The sequence below is a fragment of the Capsicum annuum genome, chromosome 12 (genome assembly GCF_002878395.1).
Source record: "Capsicum annuum cultivar UCD-10X-F1 chromosome 12, UCD10Xv1.1, whole genome shotgun sequence".
NCBI lineage: Eukaryota > Viridiplantae > Streptophyta > Magnoliopsida > Solanales > Solanaceae > Capsicum > Capsicum annuum.
Window position 1 is genome coordinate 170,253,833 of NC_061122.1, and position 24,365 is coordinate 170,278,197.

The 24,365-nt window shown below is 36.3% G+C and overlaps 1 protein-coding gene across 16 annotated transcripts in view; it reads left to right on the forward strand.

Annotated features, from left to right (window-relative positions):
- Positions 1–4,087: 4,087 nt before the first annotated feature.
- LOC107850336 (rho-associated protein kinase 1) overlaps positions 4,088–24,365 on the forward strand; it is a 39,653-nt gene continuing 19,375 nt past the window's right edge. For 2 of the 16 annotated variants that reach the window (XM_047400453.1, XM_047400451.1), the window contains exon 1: positions 4,637–5,266. Coding sequence is in view for 8 of the 16 variants with exons in the window: in XM_047400447.1 (XP_047256403.1) it covers positions 5,150–5,266; positions 11,351–11,410 (177 nt within the window). In the remaining 8 variants the exon portion in view is untranslated. Of the gene's footprint in view, positions 5,267–11,350; positions 11,411–24,365 lie in introns of all 16 variants that reach the window. The other 14 variants (XM_016694776.2, XM_016694774.2, XM_016694788.2 and 11 more) reach the window with 14 other exon arrangements.

Genomic DNA, 24,365 nt, shown 5'->3' on the forward strand with positions numbered 1-24,365 from the left:
AATTTATAAAACATATACACATGTATACGTTAAATATACATATCTATAGAAGATATATACACAAATATACAAAACATATGCTACTTAATATAATAAATTAATAATACTTGGTCGTAAATTAATAATATATTAGAAGTAGGTTTTTAATTTAAAGTAGAAAAATAGAAATTCAATTTAAAATTTTAAATCATTAAATGAAGAAATATAAAAAGTAAGGACTAAGGAGTGAATGAATTTGGAAAATTTTATTGATTGCAAAATGATCCAAAATTTATGATTTACATGAATGAAAAATCTACAATTATGCATCATTTTTTCAACTCATGTATGTTAATATTAACGGGAACTTGCATAGAATAGTCAAAGCCAACGGGGGTAAAATCATGCATTGGACTTGATTCTGGTGAGTTCTCCCGTGAAGACATAGTTTCTTCAAGTTTCAGCTCGTTGCTCGGCTCTGGTTCCATTCCTTGGTTTCTCCTTTCCGCTCTAATCCAATCTCTGAAGTAAACTAGAACATTTATTGCATTGCTTCCCAATGAGTGTCAGTTGTCTCCAAGCTGTTGTCGTCCCTGACTGAAGGCGCTCTCTGATGCAGCGGTTGACATTGGAACATTCAAGATATCTCTAGCTAATCTTGAAAGCAGAGGATATTGTGTTTCATTACTCCTCCACCAATCCAACGTGTTGATCCATCATCTGGGATCCTCTGGCGCCGACCGAAGATAATATTTCAGCTCTTCCCGATAAGTTTATGTGCAAGCTCTCTCATCAACACTGTTCCAACAAGTTAAATCATAAAAGAAATCAGGAAAATCACTATGTGCCTGCCTTTTAGAAGATGATGGCTCCTCGGGAGGATGAGGAACGACAGTTGGAGTTATATTTGTAGGTGCGGCTAAATCAAATAAATCAGCATAACATTATATAATTTTTTTATGTAATCCTTTGTATTATTTATAGCCGTACACAAATCAGGTTGTACTTGTTCAGAATCATGGTTAATATTTATTTCTAAGTTAGTATAAATAATAGTACTAAAGTGACACATATTATTATATTTCATGCACGGATTTAACATAGCACCAACCAAGTAAATAGGGGAAATCAGGAAAAAGTATTTTTTAAATTTAGTAAACATGACACCAACAACTTCTTTATAACCTTCTTTATTTTTATATTCTTTAAGCAAACCAGAAATATCGGCTATATATGCCAAAATATTACAAACAGTAGGATAATAAGTACCGAAAAATTCAACCGTAGCAACATAAATTATTTTTAAAAACTTAACAAGATCCTTAATCACAACCCAATCAGAATCATGTAGCATGAAATTAGCAGAATCAACAAATGAACCGCAATGTTGGTTAAAAGCTAGTGTAATAGGAATTCTATATTTATAACAAGTTTTTAAAAAATCATATGTAGAATTCCATCTAATATCAATTTCCTCAGGCATCAATATTGGTGCAAGTCCATTTTCTTGACATGTAACTTTAAATTTTTTAATTCTCGATCTACGATTATTTCCTTGAATAAAACCAACAGCAAGACGAATTTTTTCAATATAAAGCTCAAAAAACTCAAGACCATCTTTTACAATTAAATTATATATATGACATGCATACTTAATATGAAAAATTTCAGGCAATGAAGGAGATAATGTAGATTTTAATTTTTTTATAGCAGTCTTGTTGTTAGAAGTATTATCAAAAGCAATACATAAAAGTTTATTTTCGATGCCATAATATCCAGCAACTTTAACAATAGAATCAGCAATAAAATCTCCAGTATGTTTACGATCTTCATCATATAAAAAAGTAAGAATACATTTTTGCATCACAAAATTACTATTCATCCAGTGACAAGTAATGATTAAATAATTATTTTTATTTACAGCATGACCAAGATCAGAAGTTAAGGACAATCTACATTGAATATTTTTGTAACAATGTTGATAAATAAAAATAATATTCTGAATGAAGTCTAAAAATATCAGACCGACAAGTATTTTTAGGAATACCGTTAAACATAGGATTATAAATTTCTTGTATGTAATGAATAAAGACAACAGAAGAAGGATAACTAAAAGAAAAACAACCCACAACTATCATTTTAGCTATTTTTCTCGGTCCCTCAATTTATTATACTTCTTCGTTACCTAACCGGTTGCTGGATCTATTCTAGTTTGCGTTGGGCTATCAACATCCCTACCACCTCGTGCAATATTTAACTCTCTTTCTTGAGCTTCACTTATATGTCTCATTAACGTACCCGTACCCCCTTGCTTGCCTTCACTTCTATGCTTATATATTTGTTGACACTTATTGCATTGCACCTCAGTATCTGATATACGTTCAAAAATTGCCATGCAACACTAGTTGTTTTACGAGGTCTTGCGGCACGGAGAGGACGGGGAGGGAGATTAACCGATTCAGATCTAATGTTAGCATTTCCTACTGCGGGTGTCTCACCAATATTTTTACTATTTTAGTCTAAATTAACCGCATCTAATTCATTTTCTTCTTCTATACCGTAATTTTCCTGAGCTTCTACATAATTCATATCATGAACACCTACACCTATTTCTTCCTTAAAATGTGTACCAAGCGATATTAGAGGCGAAGGCACACGGGTATATCTATTACTTGAATTACCTCTACCGCTAGTAATTTATTTTTTAATATCACTACCACTTCCGGGATAAAAATTTTTAACACCTTTAGTAGCGAGGTTTCTTAATTTATTCATAGTATAAATTAAATTAAACTAAAAAAATTTAAAATACACAAATATAATAAAATTAAATATTAAATAATTAATACAATAAATAAAAATTAAACATAAGAGATGGAACGACAATACCAAATTTTGAAAGTATCCGAAGGTTGCGACTTTAGAAACTTCTGCTCGTACTTTGTAAACATAAAATTAAAAAATTAAAGTGAACACTTTAAGAAATTAAATATATTGAATATTTGAGAATTGAGAATTGAGATTTGAGAGAGAATGAGATTTGAGAGAGTGAAAAATTGTGTGAAAAATGATTTGAAGGTGTAAGGTATTTATAGAATTTGTTTTGGGATTAAAAAATAATTTTTAAAGTAAAAATATTTTTTTTTTAGAAATGGGCCCAAACTAGCCGTTTGGACCAAAAAACGGCTATATAGCCGTTGGGCCAACGGATAGTTTGGCCCAAAACCCAAAAATTAAAAAAAAAAAAAGATTTCAGGGCGGGCCGGGCTTGGTCCTGGCCGGGTTAACTGGGCCCAAATTTAAAAAATAATCGGCCTGGGACCCGTAACCCTAAAGCCCTAGGGCTTACCGGGCCGGGTCAAACATGGCCGGGTCCTTTAAGTGGGTCGGGTAGGGACGGGTAAGGCGGACTTGACAGACTTATATATAGTGAATACTACTTTACTATATATTATGTATGTCTATTTATGAAAAAATTACAAACTCCTAGGTTAGTTTTCCCCTGTAAATAAATGGGTTTTGCTTCATTGTAATTCATTCCTCAAGAGAAGAAATAGGAACCACTCTCTCTATTCTCTCAACTCTTCTTCTTGTTCTTTATTATTTTATAACGCAAAATGAAATATTCTCCCTTATATGTAGTAGTAATAATTTGATTCTTCACTTTATAATTTCCTCCATATTTTCTATTTTTTAAGAAATAAAAATTAGTTAAACAATTAAAATTAAAGAAAAAACTCAATTATTTCTCATATCATGACACACTACATATAGTCTCATTTGACAAGCAAAGAAATAAAGTAGTTTTATCTTTATCAACCACATTCCATAATTTAGTGAATTAACAAATTAATTGAAACTACTAAAGTAGCCTTGTGAGGACTACCAAAATTTATTATTCTCTCTAGTAAAAATTTATTATCCTCTCTTATATATATAAGTATAATAATATAATATATAAGTGATAGAGATATTCTTTTAATGAAAAAAAAAATTTTCTACTCCTATTTTATTTTAAAAATAGAATTTTTCTGTTTGTTTCCAACCGGAGGAATTACTGCTTGTTCATCTATTTTAAAAAAATTACTTTTACCAGTTAGCCATGCACTTACCTTTTTTTAAAAAGTATTTTTTTTCCCGAAAAAACACTTTTTTATTTTTCCACAAGAGGACCCGGTTACCGACCCGATTTCATCCCTAAACTTCCCCGTCAAATATTACTCCTATCACCAATGACATAAATCAGGTTTTTGCTCAAAATTTGGAATCCGTATTTATATTCTTTTCTCTTTTATTTGAGTTTCAGTTTCTTAATCATGTAAGTTTGGAACATCACTTTATAAATAATGTTCATTTATGTAAAAAAGTTGGAACTTTTTCATTCAGAGGCGTTACCTTCTTGTTATCTGAAAATGATTTTTCCTTATATTTGTGATTGTGAAGAAGCTGAAACAAGATTAAATCATTGAACAGAATTTCGTCAATCTCTAGGAATTTCGTTTTCATATTTTTTGAATCTTAAATTGAAAATGGGAAAATAAGGTGTAGGCATTTCGATCAATCGATCAACTATTCGAGGTCGGCAACATGATTCTCTGAATCCATTCTGCTCTATTCGGGCACTTTGATAGTTTTTCTCAGGTTTTTGGTTAGTATTTGGGAAATGAGCTTTACGTACATTAACCATTTACATATTAGTCTTCATTGTTTCTCTGATTCTTTCGTTTCCAATATCTCATCTTGTAATAAAATGTGGACATCATTTTTTTCTGGTGTATGTGAGTGATTGTCATGAAGCAGAAAGAATCTTGGTTTATCATTTTCTTTCACCTCTATATTGAAGGAACATTTTCATTAATCAAGAAATAGGGAAAATGAAGTGCCTACATTTTAATCCAATATTCTTCTTGTTCTTAATATACGGGCAATATGACATTAGCTTAGAACTTAGTGTCACAAATGGATAATCCACTAACCTCTTCTAGTTCTTACCTGCATATGGTTATCTTTACTTTTCTCTTTTTTCTATGAGTTGATTGTTCTTTATATCTGATCGTTGTGGGTATAAGCAGTTACAAATGAGGTATAAAATGATTTCTCATATGGTGCTTAATATGACTATGTCTTGTGAGGCCAGTATTTTTAATCATGTCCTGATAAATTAAGTTGGATGTACTGTTTTCCTCCCGTGGACGCTAATTTGTGTGTTTTTAGAATGTCTACTAGTGGTGGTGACCACTCTTTTGATGTACAGGAGCTATTGGAGATTAGGGCAAGATGTAAAGAGGTAATATTAGCTATTCAATCACTTCATAATATTTGTTATAGTATATCCATGGAATAACCCAACCTGTTTTGGACTGAGGCCTAGTTGTTGTTGAATATATCCATGGAAGTAATGTAGGAACTAATTTCAGGATTATTTGTTAAAGTATATGCCTTTCTACTTCTTTAGAGGTAGAGGTATGGACTGCGTACATCTTACCCTCCCCAGACCTCACTATGTGGGAATACACTGGGTTTGTTGTTGTTATTTGTTAAAGCATATCCATGGAAGTAATAACCCAACCTGTTTTGGACTGAGGCCTAGTTGTTGTTGAATATCCATGGAAGTAATGCACTAATGCTGGAACTAATTTGAGGAATATTTCATGGCACTTGGGGGTTATTTGATTCATGAATAAGTTAAGTGCAGATTATAAATCATGTGTTGTAATTAGACGAATGAGATTCACTACTGGATTTAAAGTAAATACTATAGATACTATTGGATTTTAAGTAATTACAAGTAAAAAAATGGTTTATCTAATCAAGTAATAAAAGGACTTTTTTTTCACGTGCTCTTATGCATGCATTAGTACTATCTGTACTGTTAGTGTACCTTGAATTCAGCATAAAATTATACAAGAATGACCGTGTAACTAATGCATGTATTGTGGAGTAATATGGAAACTAAAAATGACAACCAAACATCTGACTAATGATCTGGAATTTCATACTGGAATCTATTGGCTGAACACTTTTAAATGAGAAATCTTGTGTGCACTATTTTATGTAAACTGTTACTGGCTTTGCTTGATTCAAACTTCAGGAATAAACTTTTTTGGATTAGTCGAAAAGCTTCACTAATAAACCAAGGGGGAGTCAATTTGGGTATCTGCGGACTTCTTATTTTAGTTTGGCCTGCTTATATGTTCAAAGCTGTTGTACAAATAATTTTTCCTTGGTAATAACGGGATATGTGTCAACTTTCTTGCTAGTTAGCTTTAAGTACTTCCTTTTGCTTCTGATACACAATATTCATCAGTAGGAAATTGTAATAATTCCAGAAATTAGTTAACGCTGTAGCTGCTACAGTGTAGTTAGGCAGTCAGTTAAATAGTTATAACTAACTTTAGTGGCTTAGCTGGTTGAGTAGTGGATTCATGAACTCTATATAAACATGTAATCACATTCATTTCATTCATATAAATACAAAAATTACTTTCTTCCCTCTAAATATCTTTCTCAGTTCGTCTTCTTCTTCTTAACTGTTTTCTCGAGTTGGGATAGTATTTTCGATCCTCGAGTCTATTGAACTCCTGCTATTGAGTTGAATCTAGTATCATTAGTATCAGAGCCATCCTTTCCTTGGATTTACGATGACAAAGACATCAAGATCTTTAGAGAATTCTGCTTCTGAAGTCGTTGAATTACGAGAAATGGGGCAAAAATTGGCCGCGGATATGCGAAATTTGACAGGGAAAGTTACTACTATGAAGAAATTGGATCAGGTGGTACTGGAATTGAAGGAATATTCGGTGAATTCTGGAGAAAATAGAAGAGAAAAATCACCAGCGGACAAGATGATCCATCCAGAGCTAGCAATCTGAGGAGAGAGGACACAGGGATCAAAGCCCCGACAATTATTATAATCCCCAATCCAATTGTTTGAAGTGGTCACGCATGGAATTTTTGATGTTTACCGGGGATGATTTACACTCTTGGTTGTTCAAGATTGAGCGTTTTTTTACAATGGAAAAGGTCCCCGCTTCTGAGAAAATTACTATAGCCACATTGCACTTGGAAAGTGAAGCAATTCAATGACATTTATCCTTTATGAAATATCGACAATTTCTTCAACCTGTAGGGTGGAATGAGTATGTGATGGCATTGGTGGAACAATTTGGATCTGATTTTGATGATCCCATGGAGGAGTTGAAGAAGATTAAACAAGTAGGCACAGTCAAAGAATATCAAGCTGTGTTTGAAAGACATCTTACAAGAGTGAATTTGTCTGAGGAGAATGCAATTTGTTGCTACATTGGGGGATTATCACCCGAACTCAACATTGCTGTCAGATTACCAACCCCACTACCTTAGCTCAAGTGTACAGAAGTGAAAGATTGCAAAAGGCATACCTGGATGCTGTTAAACCTCCAGTAAGTTCACATTCTGTGTTTAGTTCAAGAAAAATAGGAGATTAGAAAATTCTCAGTAATAAACCTATATTGCCTACCCCTAATATAACTCGAGGAAACTTTAATAAGAATCTGAATACAATAAGGTTGAGTCTAGAGGAAATCAATGAAAAGAGAGAAGTAGATGAAACAGATAATTGTATTTGTTAGAATTGGAAGAAGTAGATGAATCAGATAATGTAGTGGATGAAACTGAGGTGGAAGTGCATGAGGAAGAGGAGAGCAAGTTGGAGCTATCTCAACCTGCTGAACATATGGAGATCTCCATTCATGCTTTAAATGGATCTTTAGGTTTTAGGACACTAAAAGTGACTGGATACCATGCTAAGAAAGGGTTGAATATATTGATAGACACTGGAAGTTCTCATAACTTTATAGACCCTGACTTAGTACAATAGCTAGAGTGTGCAGTAAGATCTACTAGTCCACAAATGGTTGCTGCAGCTAATGGAAGCATGAAAGTAGATAAAATGACCATCATCACTTGGTTGTTGCAAGGAGCTGAGTTTTCAGCAGACTTTCTACCGCTACACTTGGGATCTTGTGGTGTAGTGCTTGAGGTGCAATGGGTGTTGAACTTGGGTGATATTAAGATGAATTTTAGAAATCTGACCATGGAATTCTGGTACAAAGGCAGGAAACACGGACTAAGAGGTGCTGGGAGCCATGGGAACCAGGTGTTGGCAAGCTGGCTAAATTTTGTATGATTCAAGTGATGCCCATGGGGAGTGAACAAATGAGAGGACATTCAATAGATCCTGATGAAAGTGTACCTGAAAATGATCAAGCTTTATTAGATTTGTTGTTGGTGTTTCATAAGTTGTTTGAAGAGCCTAGTGGTCTACCCCCTTCCAGGGGGTGTTTAATCATAGGATTGTCTTGCAAGCTGGAACTGAACCCATGAATAAAAGACCTTACAGATACCCTTCCATTAAAAAGGACATTATAGAAGGCCTGGTGTAGCAAATGTTAGAACAAGGGATTATACAGCCTAGTTATAGTCCATTTGCATCTCCAGTAGTTCTAGTGGGTAAGAAAGATGGTACTTGAAGATTATGTGTTGACTATAGGGACCTGAATAAGTGAATAAGTTTACTGTGAAGAACAAGTTCCCTATTCCTATTGTTGAAGATCTATTGGATGAGTTAGGAGGATCAAAAATATTCTCAAAGATTGACTTAAGATCTGGCTATCATCAATTGAGAATGGCTACAGAAGATGTGCCCAAAATTAGAACTCATTTAGGACACTTTGAATACTTGGGGATGCCTTTTGGCTTATCTAATGCACCTGCTACATTCCAAGGATTGATGAATTTTGTATTTCAGGAATTTCTCAAGAAACATATGCTAGTTTTCTTGGTGATATCTTGGTTTTACAGTAGAACTATTGAGGAGCATGTAGTACATCTAAGGTTTGTGTTTGAAGAGATGATTAAGCATCAATTATTTGCCAAGAGGAGCAAGTGTTTCTTTGGAGTTCAGAAAATTAAGTACCTTGGCCACTTTATTTCATTAAGGGGAGTGTCAACAGATTCTCAGAAAATTGAAACACTGAAGAGGTGGCCTATTCCATCTACTCTTAAGCAATTAAGAGGGTTCTTGGGACTGGCTGGTTACTACAGAAGGTTCATACAAGGTTTTGGTGTGATCAGTTAAATGATTTAACCAAGAAGAACAACTTTTAATGGTCATCCATAGTCCAAGAAGCTTTTGATCACTTGAAGGAGGCATTGGCACAAACTCCTGTTCTTGCTTTGCCTGATGTCAATAAGACATTTGTTGTGGGGACTGATGTTAGGGGATTTGGAATAGGGGCTGTACTCATGCAAAAAGGGCATCCAATTGCTTTTATAAGCAAAGTTTTGTCCCTTAAGCATGCTGCACTATTAGTGTATGACAGAGAGTTCCTTATGGAGCAAAGGCTTATAATAAAGACCGATCAGAAGGCTCTGAAGTTCCTTATGAAGCAAAATCTACACACTAATTCACAGATGTTATGGTTGACCAAACTAATGCTTTTTGACTACTCTATAGAGTACAAAAGAGGAGTTGATAATAAAGTGGCTGATGCCTTGTCAAGAGTCACTGGAGCTGAGTTGCTGGCCTTGTTCATTTCACCTACAAATACTGATTTGTTTCACACTATTGTAGCTAGTTGGGATGGTGATGCTGATCTGCAGAAGCTCATGATACACTTACAGCAAAATCCAACAATTCACATGCAATTCACCTGGTGTCAGGGTCAACTAAGAAGGAAGGGTAGGTTAGTGGTTGGCAAGGATCCAGATTTGAGAAAAGAAATCATATCATCTCAAGGTGGTCACTCTTGTGTTGAGGCTACATTAAGTAGACTAATTACTCTTTTTTATTGGAGGGACGTAAGAGGGGATGTGAAGAGATTCATTCAGGGTTGTGATGTTTGCCAAAAGAACAACTCTGATTTATCTGCATATCCTGGTCTTTTGCAAGCTTTACCTATCCCGGATGTGGTATGGTCTTAGATTAGCATGGATTTTATTGATGGGATGCGTAAGTCTCATAAGGTGATTCTAGTGGTAGTGGACAGACTCAGTAAGTATGGGCATTTTTTGCCACTCAAGCATCCTTATACAGCTTAAACTGTTGCTAAAGCTTTCATGGATAATGTTGTGAAGTTGCATGGATTGCCTGAAGCTATCACTAGTGACAGGGATGTTTTCATCAATTTGTTCTGGCAGAATTATTCATATTACAAGGTATTAAGTTGCATACATCTTTAACATATCACCCCCAATCTGATGGTCAAACTGAAGTTTTAAACAGATGTTTAGAGACATACTTGAGATGCTACTGCAATGAGGATGCATCTAATTGGTTTTCTTGTCTTTCCATGGTCGAGTATTGGTATAATACCTCCCATCATTCAGCTATTCAAACAACACCATATGAGCCTTTATATGGCAGACCTCCACCACTACATTTTCCTTACCTTCCTGGTGAATTACCTTCAGCTGAAGTTGATAACACCCTGCTGAATAGAGATTTCAAACTTCAGTCGCTTTAAGCACCAGCTTACAGAGCTCAAATAAGAATGAAACAGTTGGCTGATGCTCATAGAACCGACAAGAATTTTGATGTTGGAGACTGGGTTTACTTCAAGGTTCATCTCTACAAGCAGGTTACTATCACTAATCATGCTTCACACAAGCTAGCTGCTAAGTTTTATGGACCTTTCCAGATTATTAAAAAAATTGGTCATGTTGCCTACACTCTATTGCTTCCTGATTCTATCAAGATACATCGTATTGTCCATGTTTCTCTGTTAAAGAAATGCTATGAATTGCCTCCCTAGATCTCTTATCCTCCCACTATTGACTTGGCAAATCCTCATTGTCCTGAACCTGAGCTAGTCTTACAAAGATGGATGGTAAAGAAAGGGAATAAGGCTGTTCCTTAGTTGTTGATCAAGTGAAATGGACTTCCTGCTGATGTCGCTACTTGAGAATTTGCTAAGTGTACTGAAGACTAGGTTTCCTTTGTTTGATCCTTGAGATCAAGGATCTTTTGTATGGGGGGAGTACTGATACACAATATTCATTAGTAGGAAATTGTAATAATTCCAGAAATTAGTTAACACTGTAGTTGCTACCGTGTAGTTAGTTAGACAGTTAGTTAAGTAGTTATAACTAACTCTAGTGGCTTAGCTGATTGAGTAGTGCATTCATGAACTCTATATAAACATGTAATCACATTCATTTCATTCATAGAAATACAAAATTACTTTCTTCCCTCTACATCTCTTTCTTAGTTCTTCTTCTTCTTCTTAACTGTTTTCTCGAGTTAGTTACTCGTGGGACATTATTTTCAATCCTCGAGTCCATTGAACTCCTACTATCTAGTATCAGCTTCATTCTCTTTTTGTTTTGGCAGCTTAGGAAAGAAAAAGATATGCTGAGGGGTTCACAAGGTCAGAGCTTTGAACTAATCAGGGTAATTTCAAATATCTTTACCTTTGTTGGTGATTCTTTTGGTTTCTATCTCTTGGCCATTATCAAGTCATCTTCAGATGTTGTAAACAAATACAGTTGTGTGACGCTCCAAAGCCACGTAATTGGCACCCGAAACTCTAGCCGACCTCAGCGAACCATGCGAGCCTCTCTCGTTGCGTATGGCTGATGCGAGCGCATCATGTTGATTTTATTTTTAGGATCAAATTTAAATTAAAAAAAGAGTCACTTCGTGTTGATCTTATATTTAGGGTCAATTTTAAATTTTAAAAAGTAGAGTCTACTTTGGTGACCACCACTGTTTCAATTTTCTAAGGTTAATTTTGAAGTCCACTGCTGCGACTTTTTCTTCTTCACTGTGCTACTACCACTACAACACCTTCTTCTTTTCACTGCTTCACTTCAACGATGCGCTCGCATCGCTTCACGTATGCGTGATCCGGAGCCTTCTCGCCTTTTTCCGCATCACGCTTCCTTGAACACTGCAACGAACCAACTCGTGTAATAATCCCTAATTATGCACCTAAGTCATGAATGCAAAAGCTTTTGAAAATTTTTTATCATTTGAGTATTAAAAATTATGCACGAACAAACGTTAAATCAACCACTTTTTTAGTTTTAAATGAAAATTCATAAAATTAATATTAAGTATCATGCTTGCATGCCATATGAATAATTGTAATTACAATCCGAAAGAACTGCTGTCGTCTATGGCACCTCTATTATAAGGATTAAGCTAGGAAATCGAGACAAATCTCGGTGACTCAAAGAATATAACAATCTAAGCTCCACGAGATGTAAGTGGAGTCTCACCACAAGTATTCGACTGGAAGATGTGAAACTGGGCTAATCTTATGGCTCAGGGTGGTCAACACATAATCCTAAAATAAAAAAAAGGTTGAATGACCAAAAGGCCTAGGCTTCACATGCCTAGTATACATCATACAACCGTTTCCCCGAGAAGTGAGACAAGATTTAAGGAAATCAAATGATACACATAGACATTGATATAAGAAAGAAGCATTTATATCAATTCTCAATTTGGATAGTGAAATGAAATGTCAAAGTAAACACATTCCAAAGTCCTCGCTTTTAGCAATAAAGTTTAATCAAAATCATGTGAGATTTTATCATTTACCGTGGATTACTATACCCTCACCGTCACAAGATTTAAAGTCAACTAGGTAATGTACCTAACAGTGTTGTCAAAGGGCGCTTGAGCCATGAAGCGAGGCTCAAAACGTGTGCGCTTGAGCCCTGAAGCGAGGCTCAAGACCTGTTGAGCGCTTCATCTCCCTTAATGTGCGCATCAGTGTCCTCATCGAGGCTTTTACGCATACTTTTCCTTGCCAATGAGCCTCTTCTGAAGAGATGAAACTAAACAACTGATATTCCACTTTATCGTAATATTTATACTTTATTTTTTCATGTATTTGTCATTCATGCTTATAATTATTAGTCTTGGACCAAACATATATGTCATGGATCAAACATATATATTTATATTTTTCTTCCTTTGCACATTTTTCATTAAATCTCGCTCTTTGTGCTTTGCAGTTAAAGTCCCAACAAACCCTAGAGCTTATCTGCGCTATCTGTACCCTACTTGCTCAGGATATCTCATTACAGTGCTGTATGAATCGATTAAGCCATGCTAATAATGTAGCACAATAGTACCCTCTCATGGGGCACTCTAGCATAATTCCTAAAGGTAAGTAGGTTCTACGCCTACTCCGCCACGTGCAGTTTCATAACATCAGATGGAAAATCTTAGAAGCCAATCTAGATGAACCAAGTAACTCCCAAATTATCAACCTTGGTCTTTATATCCAATCCAACCATTTGAGCAACAATCGAATAAAATCCTTTCACATTCATGATAAAGAAATCTACAAATGAAAATCATTTTTAAAGATTCAACATGTATTATTTTGAGCCGGGGGTCTATCGGAAATAGCCTTTCTACTTCTCTTGAAGTAGTGGTATGGACTGCGTACATCTTATCCCCCAGACCCCACTATGTGGGAATACACTGGGTTTGTTGTTGTTGTTGCTGCAACGTGTATTATTTCAATATGTAAAGGTTTTAAAAAACATTAACACTTCACATTTTATAAAAATCATGAAAAATAGCACATAGCCATGTACCATAAGGAATGGTTCAATCCCAATTGTCTGTCTTACAAGTTAGTATTCACATTAAACTATTTTTCATAAATTCTTATATCGGGAAAACCTTCAAGAGGTAGCAAGTTTCAGTATATCTCGAATCACTTTCCAAATTTTACCCCAAGAATCTTTTACAATACACATATACGAGTTTATGTAAATCAATGACTCATCATAACAATACCAACTAAGTCAACCAAGTGCCTAACACTCAAATTTAACTTTACAAGTGAGAACATGAGGTCTCAGGTTCATATCCTAGTAGAGACACAAATATTAGTTGATTCTTCCCATCTGTCCTAACCTTCGTGGATAGTCTATTGCTGGTGGTAGATGGTAGGTATCATGTGGAATTAGTCGAGATGCGCCAAAGCTGGCCGAAACACCACAGTTATTAAAAAAAGTTTAGCAAGAAGTCCTATTTTTCAATTTGAAAGTCAAATCCTTCAGTTTTAACCCCAATTCATCCATTGCATGTGTTATAGTTACTACTCACTCCTTTAGAAACTTTTAAAGATGCCATTCAAGCTAACCCCAACACCATTCATCTTTTTTATCAACAAACTTTTCAATTTCAAAACTAACTTTCCAGGGTTTCATGAATCAGTGTTTAAATCTAACTCCTACATCAAAAGTATAGTCTACAATGTCCATGGAGCATAATATACTAAATTGGAGTGAAAGCAATGCCTCTTTGTAGGACCCTAGACTTTTCACGGCTTGTGTTCTTTAAAGGTTCTCGATATTTTCTTCACAAATCTAACTTCGTGATGTTGGAGACTTAGGAAATGTATTTAAGGAACCAAATCTACCAAGCAATGCAAACTTTCGCCTCAAAGTAGCATGCATAGAGTAGGAGCTCTCTTTTCTCTCTAACTCCTAAGAACTAGTTCCAAACAATTAAATTTTCTTTCTCCCGAAATGCCTTTAAAAGGCTGCTTAAGTTGGACGTTTCAAGTGATGCCTCACGCCACTATCGGATATATGTCATTGATTTCTTGAAGTTTCTTGACACCAAGAGTGGCCTTTCAGCTGGATTCCATTACCAACAACTCTTTTTTTCCAAATTTCACTCCAACTTCATCTCCTCCATGTTTCATTCTCTTTTTGTATTTGCAAGTGGAGATACCATTAATTATCCCCTTCTTTAACTCTTGCACCCGATTCATTTCATGGGACGTACTCTCTTTTTCCCAATTTCCTTATTTTTAGTTCCTTTTTTTTGGCTTATTTTGTCTCTACATAATCCTTTTTTTTTCCGTATCTTAGTCACTGCCAAGTATTCCATTGATTCCAAATTTTCTTTTTTATCTTGCCAACTAATCATTGGTTTAATGATTACCCCCATTAATCTTTGCTTATTCATTGATAAATAATTACTCCCCAAAGAATCTGATAACATTGATTCATTTATTCAATTAATTCAACCACTTGCTGGTAGAAATACAAGGTAAGACTGCGTACAATAGACCCTTGTGGTTTGACCCTTCTTTGGACATGTGCATAGCGGGAGCTTTAGTACATCAGGCTGCCCTTTTTATTCCTATAGTAACTTTAAGTGTTCCTGTGACTTTGTTACACTCGCGGGCCCAACGTGATTCGAGTTTGATTAAATTTCATCCTTTAGCTCTAAATTAGTCACTGCTTATAGAAATTCTCGGTGCTTCAAAAGTTTGACACTAAAAACTGCGTTCATTAGTTGAGTAATGCCATCTACTTATTTGGCTATAAAACTGGTGATGTTCTGTATTCTTATTAGTAAAATAAAAATGATGTGCTTTTTGTACTCTGTGACACTAATGTTGACATAATTTTAAAATTTAGAGGAGCACAAAGTATTAATTGATCTTGGAACGTAGAAATGTGGAAGCATATGAAAGGTCTTTTAGATGTGTCACGACCCAAATTATGGGATCATGTGGGCGCTTACCCAACTCTACCCTAGATAGGAGAACCCTTACCATCCAACCTTTAACAGCTGCGGAAAACATTACCAAACCTTAAGCATAGTAATAAATAACTTTCGATTTAAAACCAAAACATTTCTACAATACCAAATGCAAAATTCAACAAAACAACTTTTCAGAACCCAATCTAAACATGTACAAGAGCTCTAAATACAAGGACAAATCATAACACAACCTCCATGTAAGAGTAGTATAACAGGTGTATGTATATATATATATATGTATATATGTACGTATGTATGTATGTATGTATGTATAGCTATTGAAGAGTGATCACAGTCGCACCACAAAAACTTCAAATGACCTTCAATCATTTCTATACCTCCAAAAAGAGGTATAGTAAGTGTAGTATCAGTACAAAACACACGTACTAATAGGTATCATCAGTCTGCTCGTGTTTGAAGCATATAACAACATATAGCAATCAAGAAGAGATCATGGCAATATTCACTTAACGAGCATCAACATACATCAATTCCTAACCTTATCGCTTTTCCTTAATTATAACATTATTAATTTATCCTCAGAGCATTTAAAACAGCTCTACACTCCTCTCTTATTAATCCTCTTCCGTGATGTCCGTCGCTCACTATTCTAAATCTATTACACACCGATAATGCGACCACTGGGACAAGGAATGAAGCAAGCAACCAATTTCACAAGAAGGGACAACGATACACTCCATATGTGTGTATATATATGTGCATATATATATATACGCGCACACACACATATATATATACACACATATGCTAGGGTCAGCAGGGACCCTTAGTCATGACCTGCATGACCTGCAGGGGACGAGCTCCGTATATGTTTCGTATCAACATGGTCCCCAATCCTAATATTAATTTGTGCCTGCATGACACATTGACACCCAGTCTCAATATCATTAAAATAAGTAAAAACCTCAACAAAATGCTTTGAGCACAATAATATTGATATTCAAGTTCATATTTTCTTCATCAACACTTAAACCTTCAATTAATCATTTTGGCCTAGCCTTTAACATCATCTCAAATAACAATTCAAGCATGCCCAAAGGCTAATCACGATCATATAAAGCTAATAAAATTTCTAGTACTCTGTAAGTCATAGTTACAGTTATAGGTTGGGTATGTTGAGTCCTGTCCTGATCATTCTGTTGTTGTATAGTAACAAATTCTATTAGAGGCTTCATAGACAATGTAAAGTTATCGTATGTAATCATAATTTCAGTTGTCTACTGTATTAGTGCGGCCATTTGACCCGTGCTACTTATGTACCATTCAGGAAATTGTCTCATAAATATTGACTCTTCCGCTTAATGAAGGTCATTTGTATAGCAAGTGTTCGTATGAACCCTTGTCCACTCTTTCCGGTCTGGGGCATGTCAAACTTGGTATTAGAGCATAGGTTCTGTTGTTGCAGGAAATCTTTGAAGTCGTGCCTGGTAGAGCCTCACTTATGAATTTGGTTGTGCACCACATTTATATTGGAGGGACTGCTTGGGCATTTAGGACTTATGACCTTATTTTATGATTTAGATCGTGCGATGATAGAAGAATGACCTAAAGAGATGAAGACTAAGAGAAACAAGATAACAAACAAATGCAATAAAGTTAGATAGCTTGACATACGAGATTACAAGAAAAAGGAACCAAATCGTGTATCAAACGATAAGACCCCTAAGACCCGCAATAACAACACTAAACTCTTACGTTGACCGCTAAGGGAATCAACTCTGCCTTACAACCACCGTTTCTAAGCAAAGATCAATAATGGCTTTTCTAAGCCCTACACTACACTCTCAAAGAGAGAAGAAAAAGTCTTTCAATGGCTCTAAAATATCCATAATCAACTAAAGAGCAAATGATCTAATAGAAGACTATTTATACGCTAGCTTATTACATAGAAAAATAGCCAAAATACCCTTAATGAAAGGGGTGGTCATGGAGTGTCTTTCCAGTAAGTGTAATCCCCAAAATACCATTAATGAAGGGTGCTTCTTCAATGCTCCAAAACTAAGAGGTCATGCTTCAACACTTGTGGACTCGAGTTGGCATCAAAGGTAAGCCCCCACGCAATCTTCCACATACGGGTTTGCGTTATGTCGTGCTCAAAACGGGTCCTCCATGCATGTTCTTGTGTCCTCGAGGTGACCAAGTCTTGAGTCCTTATGCATTGACCTCCAATGATGTCTTCAAAAGCATTCAAAAGCATAGATGACCATTTGGCTCGTATCATCCTCCCCTTCTTGAAAAGAATTCGACCTCGAATCCATACCTTGCAAAACTAAAGAAAGGACAAACAAGCACAACTTCCTCATGGCATGTGAGGGTTAGGGTTAGTACAACAAATAACTTCATCATGCCAAGGTGGTATATATTTGAGATATAATCACGAATCCTTTGTCTTAGTCATAAAGAGCTTAGTAAGAATGTTACTAAGGAAATAGCTATGACAAGTATCAAGAGGTAAAGAAACTACAAAGGTCTTAATGGTATCACTAAGTCCAAAAGGTAAGGCTACCCTTGTCTTAGGAACCATAAAGCACAATTGTTTCATTACCTCTTTAAGTGGCCTCATCAAACGTGGTGCCACTATTGGTCTCAAAGTCCACCAATCCCAATAGCCTTATCAATCAAACAAGTGGACCAACCAATAAGACCCCTACCTCTACTTATTGCAAACTCGAAACTAGCATTGATGTCATCATAGGCAAAGAGGTAGTATAGGAAAGAATTAAGTATAAAGACGTGGACAGATGAAGACAAAGCATTTAAACACATACGCGCTCGTTCCTTCAAACAAATAGACAACTTGGCATCCATAAGTTGGGATTCATGCAACTTAAGAACAAGTGTGTCAAGCAAGGATGCACATTTAAAAGCATTACCCCAAGGAGACAATGACATTTTTGCTCTCGGGTTTTCAAGAATGACAATTTGCTTGTCATGTAGACCACCAACACCACCATTTCCATATTTGGCACCGAGGTCAAATGGAAAAAGTAGCCATAGACACGGGTCTAAACAACACTCCCTTTCCCCATAGGCCTCACCCAAACTACAAGATATACTCTCTACAATAGCTATATATCATTAAAAGTAAATAGAGAGTAGAGAAAGGTATCACTCAAGTCAACTTCAACTAAAGTGTCCTCATGTATGTACTCACTAGTTTCAATATCATCACCATGACTACTCTCAATAATAAGGTCACACATAGTAAAAGAAGTAATTTTCAAACAATGGACACCTTCCCTTTCTATGGAAGTACCCTCAAGTAGACACATACCACTACCAAAGTCCAAGGAATTATTACTTAAGTCTTCACAAGAAGCAAGCAATTCATCCTCTTAGTCATCAAACATGGGTGAGGTGTCATATAAAGGATCACAACCACAATCAATTTTCAAGGAACAATCACTTATTGGGTTTCTTAAGAATTCAAGCAAGTCAAAATTATTATCATCACCCAATTGATCATTCCTTTCCAAGACCTCACATTCCCTTCCCTTAAGGGTACTCTTATCTTCCAAGAAAGATTTCCATCTTTAGGAGGAATGTTGTCACACCATAGTGGGTTGGCATATAAGCTATATCTTTTAAGACAAGCTATACCTTCAACTTCATTCTCACCACTAGGTTCATTAGAAGTGAACTCATGATCTTCAAATAAGATACTGTCCTTAGAGAGAGAAGGATCTATCCATGAAGAGGATATAGAACATGCAAATCCATTCTCTAAAAGATCATTATCAAGTATCAAAGATGTTTCAAGCACATGATTATCCCTATGAGCAAAACCGAGAGTAGAACATTCTAAAGGAGTCACTCCTATTTATTTGATCAACATTTTTAATATCATCACTCACTTAAGGACATGTATGATGGAGCTAAAACTCAGGTGAGGACGGCGGGAGGAGACTCAGAGCATTTCACTGTCTTGACAGGATTGCATCAGGGATCTACTCTTAGTCCCTTTTTGTTTGCTTTGGTGATGGTTGTGTTGACGCGGCGTATTCAAGGAGAGGTGCCTTGGTGTATGCTTTTTGCAGATGATGTAGTTTTGATTGATGAGATGCGGGGGGTGTGAATGATAAATTAGAGGTGTGGAAACAAACTCTTGAGTCTAAAGGGTTCAGGTTGAGTAGGAGCAAGACAGAGTATTTGGAATGCAAGTTTAATGACGTGAGGTTGGAGAATGAGGTGGTAGTGAAGTTGGAATCACAGGTGGTATGTAAGAGGGATAGTTTCAAGTATCTCGGGTTCGTGATTCAGGGTAATGGTGAGATTGACTAGGATGTCTCGCACTGTATTGGGGCGGGATGGATGAAGTGGAAGCTCGCTTCGGGGGTGTTGTGTGATAAGAAGGTGCCGCCCAAGCTTAAAGGCAAATTCTACAGGGTGGCAGTCCATCCGGCCATGTTGTATGGAGCGGAGTGTTGGTTAGTTAAGAACTCCCACATTTAAAAAATGAAGGTGGCGGAAATGCGGATGTTGCATTGGATGTGTGGGCTGGCTAGGGGGGATAGAGTTCGGAATGAGACTATCAGAGAGAAGGTTGGTGTGACTCCAGTGGAGAATAAGATGCGGGAATATGGTTCGGACATGTGATGAGGAGGGGCATGGATGCCCCAGTTCGTAGGTGTGAGAGACTAGCTTTGGATGGTCTTAGGCGGGGTAGGGGTAGGCCGAAGAAGTACTGGGAAGAGGTGATTAGGCGGGACATGGAGCAGTTACAACTCACTGAGGACATGACCCTAGATAGGAAGATCTGGAGGACGCGAATTAGGGCAGAAAGCTAGGGTCAGTTTGGGTCGCTAGTGTAGGGAATTACTTGGTGGGAGTATTATTCTTGTTATGATACCTTGTTTCATGCTTTATTACGAATCTGTTTATTTTTCTCTGTTTTCTATTACTTGTGGGTGTCGTATTTATGTTATGCCATTTTGTTCCATGCTTTACTATGTATTTGTGTAGTATTCCATGTCTCGAGCCGGGGTTTATCGGAAACAACCTTTCTACTTCTTTAGAGGTAGAGGTATGGACTGCGTACATCTTACCCTCCCCAGACCCCACTATGTGGGAATACATTGGGTTTGTTGTTTTTGTTGTTGTTATCACTCACTTGAGATCCATTAAACACATTACGTACATCCTCAAGTAGTGGACAAATTTAGCACATAAGTTGACCAACACAATTCCCACAAGATGATGTACTATCATTCAACACATTGGAACACTAGGTGGACATAAATTGATCTTACAAGAAGAGTCAATTCAGTCATCAATAGGATCAACTAGTGTATCCACATTCACAACATGTACATCATCATCAAGGGGCAAAGAATCAATAGAAGATGTATTATCATTCAACACAATGGCTTCAACACTAGGTGGACTTAAATTGATCTTACAAGAAGAGTCAATTCGGTTATCAATAGGATCAACTAGTGTATCCACACTCACAACAAGTACATCATCAACAAGAGACAAAGAATCAATAGACTCACAAATAGGTAAGCTACTACTAACACTTAATGGGCTACTAGCCACACAATTATCATTCACATGCATAAAAGTGTAAGAGTTAGCTATTTTATCTTGAAGTTCTTGAGTAGATTCTTCTTTGCCGTGGTGTGAAGGTTTCCCACATGCTTCGGTAGCAACTTCTCCTTGGCTTTGTGCTCCTTCGCTTGCCATGTTAGTACCTACACAAATGTCCTTAGAAATAGAAGGACAAACATAGTTAGCATGGTTTGGTGGCAACCCCCTCACTTCACTCCACACAACCTCTCCTTTTTCCACTCTTGGATTGCTACTTTGCACACCCTTACTCCTCTCAATCTTTTGTCTCTCATAATCATTCGACTTGGAGTAAGTGATCACATCTCCTTGTGGTTTGGGAAGAATTGAGGTAAAGAGATAATTTCCCCAACGGTCCACTACAACCTTAGGCCAATTTAGCACATTTGGAACTCTATGTTGTGCAAATCAATCGGCACCCAAGCATACATGACCTGGTGTTAAGGGGAAGATATCGCACCACACCTCCCATAGTATTCAAATTGGGTGAAGACAATCCGCACTCTCTCGGTAACCTTATACCCGTCCAAGGAGTATGGAACAAGTAAAGGTTCTCTAAACAATCCCATATAGTCAACAATGGGTGGCATGATATAGTTCTTATGGCGCCAATCATCTAGCACAAGGAGGCAGCCCGGTACCCCATAAATGCTTACCTTTCCGGAGTGAACACTTCTCTTAGGATCAACATTGTAGAGTTTAGGACAACCCATGGGCACATGAGTATCCCTCGGCCTCGGAGATGTATTCTCTCTTCTTCTCATGGGACAACCTACACTATAGCTAGTATACCCATTCACACCACTTCGAACTTGATAAGATGTACTACAAGGTGAAGAATATGAATCTTTATGCTCCACACGTGCACTCTCACCATGGATCTCATAAGCTTTGCGAAGGAAGGGATTATACCTTACACCAATTCTAGGTTCGGAGTGGGAAGTGTAAGACTCCTCACATGCACCAACTTCATCATAAGAACCATCACAAGGTCCTACATCATCTCCATATTCACCATAAACACTAGGAACTTCATTTACCTCATTTTCTCCCTCAAAACGATAACTCCCAATTCTGCCCATGTGAGATTTGTGGCTTGAAAATGTGATATTGATGTTTGGGAGTTCAAAGTGTGCTTGAATATTAAAAAATCATTCAATTTGGAGTTTATTTGGGTTAGGTTCCATTTTTGAATGTTCTTGGTGTTCTTCATGTTCTTCATATGTTGTTGAAGAACATTCAAAAAGTGGTGGTTTGATCCAAAAAGAAGAAGAAAGAGAGTGTGGTCCTTGTTTGTACAAAGAATATTCAAAGCATATTCCAAGTCTTTCAAAGGAAGAAAGAGTCCAAAAGCATCAAAAAAGGAATATTCTCAAAGAAGAGGACAAGGGAAAGTACAAGGGTGGACCACAACAAATTCAAACTCTTTTGAGCTTGAAAAAGGGTCCATTCTTTGTGTTTCCTTCACCAAAACCAATTACCACACTATCAAGAAGAAGATTGTTGAATTTTAAATTGGAAACAAGTCAACTCCAAATCGTTGACCAATTTTGACCAAGGCTGCCACGTCATCAAAGTGCCACATCATCAACTTAAAAATACCTTGAAGCTCAAATTTAGGTTCTAAGTTTCTTTTCTTTGTTTCTTTAGTTTTATTTCTTGATTCTAGAACTAATTAACAACTAGTAATCACCTGCTTAGTTGTGAATTAGTTGTTTGAGTTCGTTTTCTTCGTGTTTCCGTTCTTTGTGTGCTTTTCTCATTTTGATTCGTTGAATTTCTTTGTTTCAAGTTCGTAAGTAGATTTTATTTTGTGTCTTGAGTCAATCAAACAAGAATCTATTCCAACCGCTAAGTAGTGATTGACACCTTATTGACTACCAGAATATAAGCAACTTTCAATATTTGCCGCTCCAATTGAGAGGATCACAAAGGTGAGTGTATACGAGTGTTGGTGAGGAGCTTTTACTACTAATCTTGTTTGTTCATTTGTAGGTACAAGGTGATATAAGGGGAACATATCTTGGTAGCCTCGGACTATTGTGACTACATCATGGGAGACTATGATTGTAGTGAGGGATTTTATGGCTACGATGATGTTAGAGATTATGGGGCTATGAATATAGCCATGATCAAGATCCCTTCCAATTTCGAGATTCACCTTTCAAGTTTCTTCAACTTCAAGTTCAACAATGGTGGATGACTCAAAACAACCCGGAAATATCTCAAATTCAAGATCTAAACTCCTATAGTGTTAGAGAACACAAATCTAACACTAAAAACACAAAATCAAAAACTCAAATTTTGACCTAGGGTCAAAAACGGGAGTAGTACTCTTTTGGGATTTTTGTTTTTTGACACTTTTTTTTTTGTGATTTTTCAATTTCTAGACTCTAATAGCGTTAGGGAACAAGAATCTAACACTAGAAACACCAAAAGACACAAAAATTTAGGACCTAAAATTTTGGCCTAGGGATAAAAACGGGATAACAACTTTTTTTTTGCAATTTTCAGATTTGACACTTTTTTTGGTTGAATTTTTAGATAGCAATCCCAAGATTGATTTTATTGGAATAAAATCAAACCTTGCTCTTGATACCAAATGATAGAAGAATGACCTAAAGAGATGAAGACTAAGAGAAACAAGATAACAAACAAATGCAATAAAGTAAGATAGATAGCTTGACTCCTGACTCCTGCACAATCAAATAGAGTTTGTAACGTACTAACACTTCTTCAGTGTGTAGCCTCTCATTTTGACACCAAAATGTTGCTCCTCGATGGTAAAAATTCTCTTCCTTTTTTGTTAAAGTTCTCTTATCTGTTTGCAAAGGCAATAACCTTGGGTCTTTCTGATACACAAAAAAAGCCTTTGCTGACTGTGCTTTTAGGTAGAATATTGTTGGATAGCTAGAAAATTGTTGTCTATGTTAATTTGCTCGGGCACAGAAATCTCAGCATGCCGCATAGTTACATATCTTATACCACAGGCACTGGCGTAGTGCTTTTCATTTGATAAAATTCCTATTTGCTTGTCAAAAAGAATCCTACAAACACAAGTCAAAGAATAAGATCCAAAACAGTATCAAATTAATGCCACTCTACATTTTTTTGATAAATCTTTGGAGGAGAATTGGAATTTGATTTACATACGAAGACATTACACTTGGATTTTACTTTTTTCTTTGAAACTGGTAATGTTGTATTCCTCAGCATTAAGGATATGCTT